Raw genomic sequence first — 16,006 nt, forward strand, 5'->3', positions numbered from 1 at the left:
TTATATGACTGAAAGCGTCCCCATCTTTTGCTAGCGTTTGCAGTAACTTTTGGCCCTGTTGTTCTCAGTCGGACAGTTCAGAGCATGCACCCGCACACCTAAGCATTTGGAGATGGGTTAACAGAAAAGAATTACCATGCCATGCATTTTAATTCAAAGATAACATAAGGAGTTTGATCTATGCTGCTCCAGTGATCACTTACGAAGTTGGTATCAGTGACCACATATAATAAGATCAAGCACTTACCTGTGATGCCTCTCATCTTCCCGGTGCCTCACAAGCAGCTTCGACACCACTGAGAGGTAGCAACCAGGTCTGTGTTACAGCACGACGAGACATGACCAGCAAGCCCCAACACAGCAATGCCAACATTAAAATTCAGTTTCTAGGTTTTCAATTCATTGTTCTCAATGAATGTCTCCGCAGTGATCTAATGCAGAAACACCCTGCTGCTTCATACTTCTAATATATATAAAAACAGGCGCGCTCAGCGAGTTGGAACTGGGCCTTGTCAGCTCCATAAATCAGCTGTCTGCAGGGAAGAAATAATTAGCAGGTGATAACCTGTATCACCACAGTAGTCTGAGAACAAGCGTAGGGGATAATAATCCCTGAAATATAGCTGTCTGTGAAGTTAGAATTTTTACTTCACATTTCAATGTAGCAGGAGGCTAGGAAACACCACTTTAATAACACCTTTTTAATTAAGCATTCCTGAGGTTTCTCCTAACTGAAGTATGGTCTATTCCGATATCCATAACTGGAAGCATACACTGTCAAGCAGTTTAAATCAAAGATGAGAATTCAAAAAATAAAAGGATTATTTGGAAGGGTATTTTCGTTTGTTTTAAAAGGGCATTAATTTAGAATGAAGGATGAGGGAGGCAGGAGACCCAGACTTCCAAAAAATTGTCTTCATCGGAAAATAGTATTAAGTTTAAACAATCCTTCTTTTGACAAAAAACAAAGGCCACGTTTTCAGGAACAACCTCTATGAATGCACTTCTGACTTAAGACTGCATTTTCCTGTCTACCACTGTAAAGCAGGAAGCCTTACACCGCAAAGAGAAATTGTACCATATAGAGGAAAGAGACGTGGGGAGGCAGCCCTACACATGAAAAATAAAGACTGTACAGGTTAAAAAAATTCAAACACAAGAGGCATATTCAGAAAGTGGACCTAATTATATAATCTTCCTTACAAGTTTTCCAAGCATGTTTCTAGAACATAAAGCAATCATTTGGTGTCTCCCACTAGCAAAAAACTGTGAAATCTAACTTGACTTCGATTCCCCAAGAGGGACCCTCTGAGTTGGTTTTGGTAACAGTTTCTTTTCAGTTTTCACGCACGTTAACAATTGTCCTTGGGATGCTGTCTGGCTGTGAAATGCTCTCTCACTTTTGCAGATCCAGGCTGCTACAGTGTAGAGCTGTCAACTTTCCCAAGTTAGGAGTCTGTACTTTGACTGGGTAATTTGTTTGGGAAGATACTAGCTACCATTACAGGAGTGCTCACTGGACAGTGCTATAATATCGTATCGTTCAAAATACATCCCTAAATTCACATATGCACTCATTATACAAGTGTACATCGTTTAACAACAAACTACTATCTTGCTGTGATCCAATCTGAATTTATGCTAGTTTTGATACTTGGCAAAGAATCCACTAATTTTCATTTTTTACTGGAATGAGTCCAATCTTTTCTTTTTCCCCTTTTACTCTGAAAAAGAACAGAGCCAAAAATACAATGCACTTTTTCTACCCATGCAACCATAAACAAGTACGAGACAACATCAAAATAAAAACAAAAATGTAAGTACTGTGTTTGTAAAAAATATATTTGTAGTAGTTCCGTTTTTTAAAACAAAAGAAACTCTTGACAGATCACTGTGCCACGTACATGATTTGCAATAGTGTTCTTGCTAACAAGTAAAGGTAGTTATTAGTGATGGAGGGACAAAATTTTTCTGTCTTCTAAAAACAATCACCTGGTCTGCTTCTGCACAAGCATTTCCAGATTAATTGTCAGGTGCTACCAACTTCTACTGTCATTAAGGAATAGGTCCCATAACTTTTACTATGGCTGCAAGAGATCTGGGTACTAGGTATTTCTAAAAAGTCAGGTCCAGTTGATGTATCCACTGGCATTTCTTAAAAATATACTTCAGAATGGCTTGAACTATTATCTTTTTGTGTGTGCATAAAAACATGAGTCTGCTGTGATGATCATTTATCGTAAGGTGATGTTTTCTTAATTTATCAAGTACGACAGAAGAATTATATTCTGGGAAGCTTACTGCTAGGTGAAATTTTAAACAGTTGCTTTGATACTCAAGACTTTACAAAGAATACAGCCTCTGATTTTAATAGAGGCACATAAATATACACATCCTCTTTTTCCACATACAAGTCGTATAGACAGGTAAAACGTGCATGTGGAAGGTATTTGGCTTTATAGAACAAATTCTGCATTCACTCCTGTCCTGTGCAGTTTTGCTGACTTCAGCACTGCTGCAGAGACCGAAAATTGTTTAGGAATAGTACTCTGTGACTAATCTGGTATGGAGTCTGCTGGACATAGCAAAGCTGTATGCGCTCCACTTTGAATGATAGAATAGGTCTGCTTAGGGGCTTCTGTGTGAGAGGACGAGGAAAAGATAGGAGGAGGGGGAGCTGAAGTGGACACAGTGATACTCTGACCTCCATCACTAACCACAGTCACTTCCGTTGCTCCTTCTTGTATTAAAGCATTAAGGCCTTCTAAGTCAGAGCAGCTGATTCCAGAGCTGGTGATGAAAGCTTGGTTTGCTGAAGCCTCATGACTGCTGACAGGAGCAGCAGGAATCAGAGTCTGGTGTAAAGCACTTCCATCACTTTGGTCATGAGTTGTGAGAAGAACTGCTGGTTGTGCCACAGACCCTGCTTCGCTCTGAGATATGGGAGGTGGAGGTGGCGCCAACAAACTGACTTGGCCCAGCAGCTGCAACCGGCTATTGGCTGAGAGGTCTTCCTGATTCTGGCTAACTAACGTGGGAGGCATGACATTCACCGATGCAGCCTGAACTATACTGTTTGCCTGAGGGACCTGGTGACCTACAATGATCTTGACCCTTCCCTCATTGTACGGAGAAACCTGAGCAGCCTGAAGTGGGACCTGGAGGTGACTGACAGTAATTGGGGCACTGGTCTGCCTACTGGGATCCATCTGAAGCTGTAGAACAGCCAGTTCATTATTTTTAGTCCCATTATACATACTGTGCTGCTTCTTATGACTCCTAAGAGAATCTTCTCGGACAAAGGAAGCCTCACACAGGTCACACTTAAATGCTTTCTTGGCATCCAACTTGGCGACTTGCCTGGAGCCACCCTGTTTTGGCCTATCTCCTTCTTTCTTCTCCACAGTTGGCTTCCTGGTCTTGACTTTGTCTCCATGAGCTTTCCTCACATGAGTTGTCAGGTTGCTCCGCTGCTTGGTATCAAAGCTGCAGAATTCACATTTGAAAGGACGATCCTTGCAGTGAATTCTCTCGTGTACCTTCAGAGCCGCCTTGTTGGAGCAAGAGTAGTTGCACTCCGAACACTTCACTGGCTGCTCAGGCTGATGAGTTCTTATGTGGTGCCGAAGGCTTGTTTTGTTTCCACACTGGAACTCACACTCTGGACACTTTAGAGTATTTTCCATGCTGTGCTTGATACGAATGTGTGATTTCAAGTTTCCTTTCATGGCACATCGGACCTCGCAGAACTCACATTTGTAAGGCTTCTCACCAGAGTGCACACGCATGTGCCTCTTCAAGTCCGAGTTGATTTTAAATTTAGCAGGACACATCTGACATTGGAAAGGAGCATCTCCTGTCAACAAAAAACACATTTCAAATTAGAGAAGAGAAAGCAGGATCCATCTCTCTCCTGGAGAGATCAGCTGCTATAATACACAGCTGACTGGCTTCAGACACCTGTAAACTAACACATTTTCAAAATGTAGAGAACTCTGCAAGGTATATATCACCTGGTTTGAATACTTGTGTGTATACTTTCCAAGAGCACACCTGCCCACACCTGTTGTGGCTTCATATCTGCATGTTAGAGAGTCTCCATTTTCAGTTTATTTTGTGGGTAAAACTATCCAAAGTGCTCCAAAAGAAGTGACTGAAGTTTCTCCATGTATCCCTCTTCAGCAACAGCATGCCTAACTAGTGTTTAAAATTAATTAAAATAAACATTGTAGAAGTTTAACATCTGCTAGATTTGTGAAGTCTAAGAAATCAACATAAACATATGCATGTGTTGGGCTTAAATTACACGATTTACAGTATGGCTTGCAGGTGAACTTTAAGCCCAGGTTAAATGGTAGAAAACTGCAGAAACGAGTGTCTAACTGGCACTAGCCTCCCCGCTCACCCATATATTCCTTACTACCTCTCTCGTACCCAGATTTGTTCGCAGGGTAAGTTAAATTAGCTGATTTAAAAAAAACTGACTACTTTTTGGCCTGGTTAATTCCTTGCCCTAGCTCATGTGGTACCGCAGAAATACTATTGTTGGCGCAATGGAGGGAGACAAAATTTTTGTCCAGAACATTGGGTGGTGTATGGACAAGAGTCTATATAGGTGACTGCAGAACCACAGCATTACTAGAGCAATACAACAACAAGGAATCACAGATACACAACGATAACTGGAAAAGAGAAAGAGGATACTGATGAAACACGCATGTAAGTGTGTGACTCAAGGGAAGTGTGCTTAACAGAAATAGCACGAAGCTTTTGTTTTTTTCTGGCATTATAGCACCTGAAAAAGAGATATGTGCACCATTCATCACACCTAATAATCTTCTACAGACCACTTGAAGAAACTCCAATCAGTTTGCATTCATGTTTACATGAATGTAAAATATTCATAGACGCTTAATTTTTATAAGGACACTCCTGATCCAAAAGTTAAAAGGTGAAACTCAGGTTACATTCTTAACTGCTAAAGTGTGAAAAATGGACATATTCTTCTGTAAGTTCACTAGTAGTCAAACTACCTATGTGAGTATGTGAGTAACTATTTAAACTATCTGGTTCTATTTTGCATTTTCTTTATTTGCAGGCTTGTGTCACAGCATGCATGATCAAACTAAGCTGTAGATTTGTTTAGTCTACTACCCTGGAATTGATCCAACGGCTAAGACCAGTGACACCTTTCTGAAGTCATTAGAAAATTCAAAGCAAACCTACCAAACCGACTGAATAGCATCATTCACTTTTTTCTTTAACCTAAATAGGTACGTCTTTAAATGACCAGAGCGTAAAATGTTTAGGTACTATTTTGGAGAAGTGGAAGAACTGTGCTAGTGGGTGCTAAAATGGAGTTTTAAGGGTATGGGGAAGAGAAAGAGACTGTACTTAGTTCAGCAAATGTTTCTTTTTTTTTTTTAAATAATCAAACTGCAAATAGCTAATTTATTTTATAAGTTAATATCTCATAGAGTTTGTGATAGCTGTATAATTTTGCATAATTTGCTTATCCAGCTATAGATGCCATAAACGTAGCTGCAAATTTTTCAAATCAAGTTGTGGCCTACTGTGCTCATCCATTTATCTTTTTAATAATTGAGATACATGGTGTATTATGTATAGTACACAGACTATATAAATGAAGATACACTGTTTGCTCATCTAGTTTATTTTACAGTCTCAGCTGCATACTCAGCTACTGAATTTTTATCTGCTTTACTGATGAAGGCACAGTACATATTTCAATGGATTAATTTTCATATGCAGGGTAGTGTAATACAAGAAAGATAAAATTATTAATTTACTGAATGGAAATAATGTTTGTTTTGTTATTTAAAGAGTGGTCTGTTACTTACACTTCACTCTACTTATACCCTTACATAATTGACACCGAGAACCAAACTTAAAAGAGAAAAGAAAATAAAAAAGAAAGGTCTGATCCTAGAACTCTTATCCGTAAGAACAATTCTTCTCAACAGAAAATTGATATTTATATGAACAGTTCAACAAGTAAGGGTATGTAGATGATCCAATTTAGAGCTGTGTAAGTTACACTCACCTTCTAGAGACAGACTAATTTTATTCCAATAAGGAATGCATTGTAGATACCGATCTCTGTTTTCTCTTAAAACTGGTCAAGTGTGCTTAACAGCTTTGCAATATAACAAGGATGAAACAATTATTTTCTAAGTTATTACATTTTCTTTCAGCAAATCAATGACTAAGGAAAGGTCTTTTTACAAAAAAAAAAGATTTGTTTGGAAGAAATAGAAGAGACAACCAAACTAGAGACTTGACTTGAATTTTAGCGTAATTAAATGATGCATCAGACTGATCTGCCAAAAAGAACCCATCTAAAAAACTTTTCTGACTGCTACAATATTTAATGTAACAAAAAATAACAAAACCAAAAACAAATAAAAAACCACCTACCACACCCACACCCTCTCCAGGAAATGCAAGAGCACAACGATCATTCAGAAGTTCTCCCACAGCTGAATTCAGAGCATACCTGTCCATACACATAAATGCACGAGTATGCACACTCCTCTATCACACGGCAAAAAAGTGTCATCATGGTCTCCAATTAGTATGTTTACTACCAGGTACCTTCTTGCAAGAACTTTATACTGTAAGAACTTTATACTATTTTGACCCACCATCACATCTTACATAGCAAAGAATAGGCAAACTTGTAAAACAACTGGCTGATAGTTCTGCCTGCTCCGTCACGGCAGATGTGCGAAGTATAAAAGATTCTTTTCTGCTACAGACCGATTGGTTTAACCCTCCTCTCCTTCACAATGCACAAGGGATTTGTTTCTTTTACCTACTCAAAATAAATCCCATCTTGTACACATCTGAACTAACGTTGTTTAGTACTTCATTTCAGAATCAGACCTAGCACAGGTTCAAAGCTAATCTAGTAAACACTGAACCGTAACCACCTTGCAGCTAACATTCACAGAACTAATCAAATATTTGAAGGACAACATGGAAACTAATTCAGTATCCTGGACTAGGTGAAAAACAATGCATGAAAATAACTACGTATCAAAGATAACCGTACAGGAGTATCTTTGCAGCAAACCACTTCTAGGAATGGCCTACAAAAGCAAATCTGATTAAAAGGAAACCTAGGAGAAGAACACAAATATTTCAGCGCTTCTAATATTGTGAAGCGGATTTGAAAGACACAGAAAGGAAACCAAATGCTAACAACAACACACCTTAAGTTTTACTGTTTTAAGAATGTCCCACAGATAGTTTCAAAAATCAATTTAGAAGAGCAACCGCCAAGAGTCAGATACGTCTTCTGATTGCTTCTACGTATTTCTGGCTGAGCTGTGTTGCCCTACTGGATTCTATGCCACGAGCATCCAGCTTTTGTACATGTAGGCATCCAGCTTCTGAGAAATCAAATAGACACTTCCTGGCATCTTGACACCTGTAGAGCTTCTAAAAATCTTCCCAGTGATTTTCAAATCTTTACAGATCTGAATCTTGGTATAGGCTTACCTGTGTGGGATCTGAGATGTACAGTGAGCTGGCTAGAGTTGCGGCTTGCATAAGGACAGATCTGACATTTAAAAGGACGTTCATTGGAGTGAATGCGCTGGTGCTTGTTGAGACTGCTGCTGTCGGCAGCTGCATAGTCACAGTGTTTACATTTGTAAGGTTTCACCCCAGTATGAGAACGCATATGCATCTTCAGCTTATCTTTACGACTAAAGCATTTGTTACAAACCTCACATTTATGGGGCTTGTCTCCTGAAACAAACGGAAGAGCACCAACACATCAAGAATTTTTGCATCATAAGGACCTTTGCAGCAATAAAAAGCAAAACAAAACAAAAAAACAGTGCACCAAACACTAAAATAGTAACAGTGCTAGTTCTTGAAAAGGCTTCTGTAAGAGTACGTACTGGATGCAGGATTTCAACTGCCAGCCTATTAACTAAGCTCTCTTAACATGCTCCAAAAGGGTGCATAAGCAAGTACAGAAACAATTTAGAAGACTTTTGGAAATTTCTCCCCTTACAACTCTGAAACTGCTGTTTGGAGAACTTTTGGAATCACTGTTAGAAATTAAGGGCAAATTAGCAAATTATTAAGGAGAAATTATGTACTACCATACTGCAGCACACTGACAAAGACGTGGCATGCATTTTAGAAGCTCAGCTGTTCCTTTAACCAACGCACAGTGTTTTAAGTTTCGTACCTGTGAACAGCATAGGCGGTAGTGGGACTTGGATTACCAAAAAGGGCAATCCTCCAGACACAGAGGACTACAATGTTAGAACGTACAGACGTGTGTATCTTCTCTAATTTATCTATAGATATGTAGTTTTGTAGGAAAATACCTTTTGCCAAAAGGCAGAGAGGGTAGAAAATAACTAAAAACACAAAATACAGCAACTACATTAACCTGTGTGTGTTCGTAGATGACGTTCCATATCCTTCATACCATAGGAAGTCTTGAACTGGCAACCTGAAAACATAAGATGACCAAAAAGGAAAAAAAAAGACATTAAGGAAAAGCTAACAAGACAAGAACAATAAAAACGTACTACCCTACTCTGGGCTTTGTCTTTCTTCTGAGGTACGTTTTCTTTAAAATTCAGTATTTCTGGAAAATGAAGTCCCCATCTTGCTTCCTCCCATCTACTTAAAATAGTAACTGGATTACCTATGAACTTTAGCTTTCTAGTGCTTCCCTAGGGGACAATTCACTCTCCACATTACCCTTTTCTGTAATTCTTTGAGTAAGCTTTAAAACAAATTCTCTGGAATCTTGCCTAGAACTTGAGATGCTCTTCACAGTACACGGGGGACACAGGTGGAACTGATTAATTTCACATATAATCTCAAGATTAGTGCTGTTGGGAACTCGGCTAATGGCTCACCATTCAAAAATCCTATCCAAGAGTGCTACAGTTTTAGAGCAGAGAAATGAAAGCTGTGCATTTGAAATGTGCCTCTCAAATGAAGGCAGGCTTGCAAAGAGATGCTGTAATTTTTGCTCTCATTAATATGGCTACTCATCTATGTGGCTGTCTCTGCATACATTTTCTGCATATTGTATGGTTCTTTTACATAGTAAGCTCTGTCAATATTTCAGTTCAATCCATCCTTATAAACATTCTAGCTGACCAAAGATAAAGCGTGTAATGCAAAATGCACGTATAAGATTTTTCACGTACAACGATGGTAGTTAGCAAAAGGCTAACAAGGCTCTGTGCTTACACTGTGATGGGTGTGCCAGGGTCCAGCGGAGCATCACCAGAATATACCACAGAATAGGACCAAAGTCCAAGGACTCGTGAGGAGAACAGCAAAAGTGCTACTGACATCAATGTTAGCAGATCTCACCCTTGGTGAGTAGGTTGCTTTCCAAATTTTGTGCACCTTAACTGCATTAGACAGACAGCCTTACCGTGCACACAACTATACCAAACCTATTGATTTTAAAATGCAAAGAAGGGGGAGACAGTCTTCACCTTACCTGGATAGCAGCAGTTCAGTTTCTTCTGTGTAAGCGAAGAAGTGGATTTTCTCGAGCGTGCTTTTGGTGGCGTGGAGACAATAGCAGCAGCTGGAGGCTCGCTGCTCTCACTGGGCAGGTACGTTTGGTAGCCATGCTCAAAAACAAACTCTGGGGCAGAAACTAAACACACAAAATAGCTCAACTTGACAGCATTAACTTCTCCAGTAAGTTAAATTTAGTTATTTTCCCAATTTCATTAATTTCTTCTCTATCCCATTTTCCAGTAACATTCCTGTTCCTGGCTTCCTATTCATAAGGGGGGCAGGGAGAGAGCTGCTCTCTCCCTTGTTGTCTTGCTATCAGATGAGAACGCTGTCAAGACCCGATAAGCCATGCTGAACTTAGTACGACCCTAACTCGGCTCCCTCTTTGAATCCTATCTAACTGCACAACTAACGGTTCAGTTTCTTCTGATGCCTGCCCAGGCCTTACGCTAATAAAGTTATGTTTGTTTTTCAACATTGGCTGTGCTAGAGCCAAGAAGAGGAAAAAAAACCCAAACTATGTAGACAGAAAATATTGTCCAAAAAACAAATCAAAAACTGTTTTAAAAAGCTCAGCTCCTTTCAACTATACCTTTTGTAACTGTTATGCATAAAAATAACAGATAAAACTGTATCAGTCAAAATATTGGCTTTTAAATCATCTAAACAATACTATATCCTAAAAAGGGCAGAATGGTGTCATTGCCCTCATTTTAAAGATGTGTAAATAAGAAGCAGAAAAGTGACTCATCCAAAACCCACACTGAGTTGAGGGCTTGTAATACAAAAATTCCTGGAACTAAGCCCTGAATTAGTTTGCTTCACTGCTCTTTCAGATGCTCCTCCCTATTCTGTCCATCCAACTTAAAGTTAAGTAATTTACATTTTAGTAAGGTCCCACACCAGAACAAAATAAAACTACATACAGAAGGGCAAAACTTCATGCATGGAATAAGATTCTAGTTATACTTAAATGTTTGCAGGATCAGGACCTCACTTGAGCCTTTGCATAGGCAGAAACTTGGAGTAATATTTTTCTAGTTGTGGAAGCAATGCTAGTGAATGCAGCGTTCTCATATAAAACAGGCCTGGATTGGTGCCTGACAGCAATCCTGAGCCTGTTTCTCATCAAGAGCACTCTTAAAAAAATAAAATGAATGGTAATTTGATTATTTTTCATAAGTATTGACAATTTTAATTAGCCTTCATGAGTTGGTTATACAACACATTAGACTTAAGCTATTCTAAGTGAACTCGTACCTCAATTAGCAAATTAAGTAACTGTTGTCATACCAAAACGGCAGCACACGACTTATTTTTCTCCCTTTGCGTGCACCTATGTGCCGACTAACGTGAACAACCGTTATTTCCACTTCAAGTGATGGGGACAAGGTGAGTACCAAGGCCACGCAGCGCCGCCGCTCGAGCGCTTGCACGCTCGTCACACCTAACGCCCCGATACCTGTGATGGTTTGCGTTTCCGAAGTGATGGTTCTGGTGGTGGCCTGGGCCTGTGCCGAAGGCACCGTCTCCTCCGACACAAACTGGACCGTACTGGCGGCCCCGGCCGCGGCGCTGGTGAGCTGGCAGCCGCTCTGCTTGTGGGCCACGAAGGCATCGAGGTTATTGAACTGCTGCTTGCAGATGCCGCAGATGTGGATGTCCGGGGTGAGCTCCACCAGCACCGTGGTGCCTCCTGGAACTGCGCAATCAGCACGTGAGCTGGTGCCGCTCGCACGGCTTCAACCCCGCCGGAAGGCCGCGAGGCGGCGGGACCCCAGCGGGCAGACACCGCGGGCAGGCAGCGCCACTGCGCGGCCGCGGAGGGGGAGAAGGGCGGAGGCCCGGCCCCGAGCCGGGGCGAGGAGGGAGCTGCGGGGCCGCGGCAGGCGCTCGCGGGGCCGCCGCGGCCCTCGGCCGCGCTCCGCCGCGGCCCGGCGCCCCGCCGAGGCCCTGCCCGGAGGCGCCCGCCGGCCCCGCGCCTCTCACCCAGATTCCCGGGTTCCCCCCAAAGCCAGGTTCCCGGGCTCCGCTCCCGCCTGCTTCTGGCGCTACTCAGGTTTCGGGGCCTGCCCAGGCCCCGGCTCCGCTCGGCTTCCGCCGCCCGGGCCCCGGAGCGCGCATAGCCCGCCGCCGCCGCGCCGCGCCGCGCACTTACACTGCACGGGGCCGGGGAAGGCGGGCGCCGCCCCCCCGCCGCCCGCGTTCATGGCGGCAACGGCGAACCCCGCGCCTCCGCCACCTACACGGGGCTTATTAGCGGCGGGGAACCTCCCCCCGGCCCTGGCGGCGGCCGAGCCGGGACGGATGTGGAGGAGCCGAGCATGCTCAGTGGCGGCGGCGAGGCGGCGCCGGGCCTCACCTGCCGCCGCCCGCCCGGGCACCCGCTCCCGGGGCCTCGGGCGGCGTCTCGCCCCCCGCCGCGGCCGGAGACGCCTGGCGGCCCCCCCCCCCCCCCGGCCGGGCCGGGGCGCTGCGGGGCACCACCGGCGCCCCGAGCCCGCTTCCCCGGCGGGCCCTTGGCTGGGGCTAAAGCTTGCCTGCCGTCGAGCAGCCCTCGCGCTAGTAACGGCTGCCAAAGCGAGCTTCGCGCCTTGGCCTTTTCTCCTGGTCAGGTGCCTGGTCTTCCTGAGGCGTTGCGGCTCGCGAGCACGACGCGCCGACAGACAAGCCGGCTGCCCGTGGGTGATCTCCAGCAAGCCGCACTGAGACCCCGGCTCTTTTTACCGTTGGTCCTTTTCTAGGCCTCTTTTCTAACCGACTGCTTAATCTTGCCGCAAGCCCTCACCTTTCCCGCAGCCGTGCTCACCCCACATCTCAAAAGACTAAGCTCGTTCATTTCGTTTATAGTGCCGATAAGAAACTGATCGATACTGAAGTTACCGGGAAGCCTCAGTTGTGAGTGGATTTCTGGATGTAGACTTAAGTGTTCCGTAGCAGTGGGCATCGTTGCTCATGTTTAAGGGTTGTGGAAGAAGGCACCCCGTTCTTAGGGGGGCCGACGTTTTCTGTGCCAAGTGTGTGCTTTAGTGCTGTGCCGCCCCAGACTGGCTCAGCTTGGAGGGCCCGATTTCAGAAAGTTATGTTGCTCTGCCCTGTGTTTAAAAAAACGCAGCTCACAGCGTTACGTACTGAGGAGAAAAGGAAATTTGGAAGGAAGGCCTACTTCAGGTAGATGTCTTTTGCTACTTGAATTTAGCCAAACTGTAGGGAAAAGCTCCGTTTGCTTGTGATGAGTAAAGACTCCCTGAGTGGTGGCTGAAGCCCGTCTCCGGTGGGCACCGTCTACGCTAGTTCAGGCTCTCTGTTAGGCACCAGTATTTCTCCTGCACCCTCAGTGCTCCATCCAAAAGTGTGGAGGAAAACCCAGCTGCATGCCAAAATAAACACTCACCTGGTGATAAAGCAGCTGCAGAGGGAGCAGAACAGAGTAAAATGGGGAACTGAAGGTCACATGGATGAACAGGAGTGGGAAGACAAACAATACGCATTCTGATATTTCCTTGTGAGTTTGATTTTGTTACAGAATGTTGTTTTTTTTTTTTTTAACTGTGAAGGTGTGTGACAGTGTAATCATTAATAAACCCAGAAAAGTTTGTGTATGCACTAAACATACCCAGAATTTCAGATGCCAGTTCATATTACAGTTGAAGTTTTATTTTCCTGGGAAAGTGGCGTCCGCTTGACATTTCCGTTGACCCATTTTGCCGAAACAATATAACACAGACATGGGATTGTTAAGGGGCCAAGATAAGACACAAAAGGTGATAATCCAAGTTCCGGCCTTTAAAACCTGCAAACTCTGTTTGATAGCACATCGTACTGCTGGCTGCAAAGATCAAATTCATCTTGCCTTGAGACTGCACGTAGATTGTAATCCAAGTTTTAGATGCAGAAGCTGATAATAAATTAAAATACTAAAGAAGAAAGAAACCAAACAAACTCCACACAGTGTATATTGAACCATGAGTATTACTATGATTTTCAAAGTTTGTTCAGAATCCCCAAACAAACAAACAAACGAACAAACCTGATGGATTTAACATTGACTCTCTGGAAATACAGATGATTTTATGGTAGCATAAATATGTAGCCAGTACCTATAAAGTAGACAGAGAAATAGGAATGTGGTCAGTGCTGATGAGACTGTTTTGGGAGTATATCCAGAAGAAATTGCAGCTAAGAGTGAGAGTAATCAGCCTGAATCTATTTTTCCACAGTACAGACAGAGCTATACGATTGAAGGCTGACTTTTAACTTATTCTGCTACTTTTTCCAGGACACTGTGACCCATTTCCAAAGCTGACATAAGGAGTGTCTGCCCGCCTATCCACCTATTATACATGCAGTCAAGGCTGCACTTTGGAGCATAGCATAACTTATTTTAATTTATTTCTTCCTCAGTTTAATGCCTTTTTATTAGAATACAGGCCTACTTGACGTGATTAGAAAACAACAGGCATTGTGCTGTCATGCTAAAGTGAATTTTCACTTATCCAAGGGCCTATAATGACAGCTAGGCAGGCTACGTGCCCCTTTTGACTGCCAGGACAAATACAGCAGCATAACAACACTGCAACTGTCCTCACTCATGTGCTTGCTGCTTCCGACTGGGTGTCGAGGTGACACTGTTTAATTGATACAAGGCCTGGTCTGCGGCTGCGCTCCTGAGCGGGTTGTGAATGGTTTGGTGTCTGGCGCATTACCATCTCTTTTAGGAACATTCGATGCATGGTTCAATTGGACGCTGTTAAAGAGAAGTGTTAAATGAACTTACGGGAGAAGATTCAGAGTTAACCGTACCGCTGCAGCTGGCATCTGAAAGAGAAATTCCCTCCGCCCCTTCCATCGTTCCTTCCAGCTGTCTTCTAAAAAGCACTTGGTCAGGAGCAAACTGAATGGCTTCGTTCCTTATGCTTGCAAAGGCTGAAAGCACTTGGAAGAAAGTGCTCAGTCTTGGACGGCTCTTGCATTTTTCTGCCCATCTCTGGTATTTCCCAGAATACTACAAATACAGCTCGACTGGGAATTGTCAGACTTTTTCCACTGAGGGAGAGCAAGAGGGTCCAAATGAACACTTTTCATATGAACGTACGCATTTTGGTAATGTCTGTGTTGGGAAAAGTTTTTCAGGTCCAGGCAGGAATGTCTGGTTAAAACTAGAGAGAGAAAGGGACCTACTCAAGAAGGACTAGCAGCTTTCAATTGTAGGTGCCTGCTGTTCAAGTGCTTGGCCATTTATATGTTACAGGATTATTATCTGTCAAGGCACTCTCTGTTTAGGTTTTGTTTTGTTTTTGTTTTACAGATATAGTTAAAAGAAGAAGAAAAAAACCTCCACATTCAGTAGGCACTGGCTTCATCCTGACACAGAATTTTAAACATAAAAAACCCCCTCATGTTTTGGGGATAATATCCACCTTTGGATCCACTGCTGTTTACAAAGAACTCCCGGCATACAGGATGTCCAAATATAATTTCTGTAAGGGCCCATCTTTAAAAAATATTGGACTTACAGTTATATCATGTTGTTGCATAAGACCTTTGTACTGAACTGTTCCCAGAAGCACACAAGTATATGCCTAGCAGTGATACTGCTTATCAAGGGCACATTTAAACTGAAAGCTCTTTGAGGCTGGCACTGTTCATTGCTTTGCGTTTCAACAGTACTTAGCCCAAAATGGCTTGATTCCGGCTTTGACATGAACGTTAAACACATCTTTATTATCTTATTAGTAACAACACTTACAGATCAGGACTTTATTGAGCGATGTTCTGGACATAGTTTTCATTTTACTGGATGAGGATTGATGTCTGAGAGTATAACGCTGTACTGAGAACTTGAGTCATCGAGCAGAGCTCTGCTGAGATCACACTTGACACTATTTCCAGCCTTTAAGGCATAAATCAGTATGTATGTGTAATCTTCATCACCCTTAACCTGACTGAAATGAAAATACTGCACTGCTTCAGGCTCCCTACAAGTGCAGTGCAAGCAAACAAGGCCCAAAAAAGACAAATGTCAATCATGGGAGGAAAAAGAAAATCAGACGGAGGCGTAAAAAAGTCAAGCCTCATCAGAGACTCTTAGACAGGCATTTCTGGGCACCGTGTTGGACAGCCGTGGCCTACATGCTGTCCTGGAGAGAGACATTTATGTATGACGAGAACTGTGCAGACTTTTACCTTCATACAGAGGTTCCTTCCACCCTCCTGTACCTGAGATCACCCAGAGGCAGCACAGCCCACCTTGCAGCTCAGGGATGCCGTGGAGCTGCTCCAAACGTACCGCAGAAAAGAGGGCTATAGAAAGAGGGCTATCAACTGAGCTAGACAGAACACACTCTGAAATAGATAAAGCCCCCCCCCCCCCAAATATGATACCATTTATTGTTTCATTTGCCTTTCACACTGGATGGAGGAGGATAGATTTAAAAGAGAAAAAAATCCTAGAAAACAGAGGTACACG

At 43.1% G+C, this 16,006-nt stretch overlaps 1 protein-coding gene across 1 annotated transcript; it reads right to left on the reverse strand.

The window, feature by feature from the left end:
- Window positions 1-1,824: 1,824 nt before the first annotated feature.
- ZFP64 (ZFP64 zinc finger protein) lies at window positions 1,825-11,917 on the reverse strand. The gene is made up of 6 exons (XM_068912136.1): window positions 11,696-11,917; window positions 11,000-11,239; window positions 9,512-9,673; window positions 8,435-8,497; window positions 7,525-7,776; window positions 1,825-3,856 (listed from the first exon to the last, which is right to left on the reverse strand). Exons 1-6 carry the CDS (start codon window positions 11,745-11,747, stop codon window positions 2,556-2,558), a joined length of 2,070 nt encoding a protein of 689 aa, XP_068768237.1. The 5' UTR covers window positions 11,748-11,917; the 3' UTR covers window positions 1,825-2,555.
- Window positions 11,918-16,006: the final 4,089 nt, after the last annotated feature.

This window comes from Struthio camelus, chromosome 18 (assembly GCF_040807025.1).
Source record: "Struthio camelus isolate bStrCam1 chromosome 18, bStrCam1.hap1, whole genome shotgun sequence".
Classification (NCBI taxonomy): domain Eukaryota; kingdom Metazoa; phylum Chordata; class Aves; order Struthioniformes; family Struthionidae; genus Struthio; species Struthio camelus.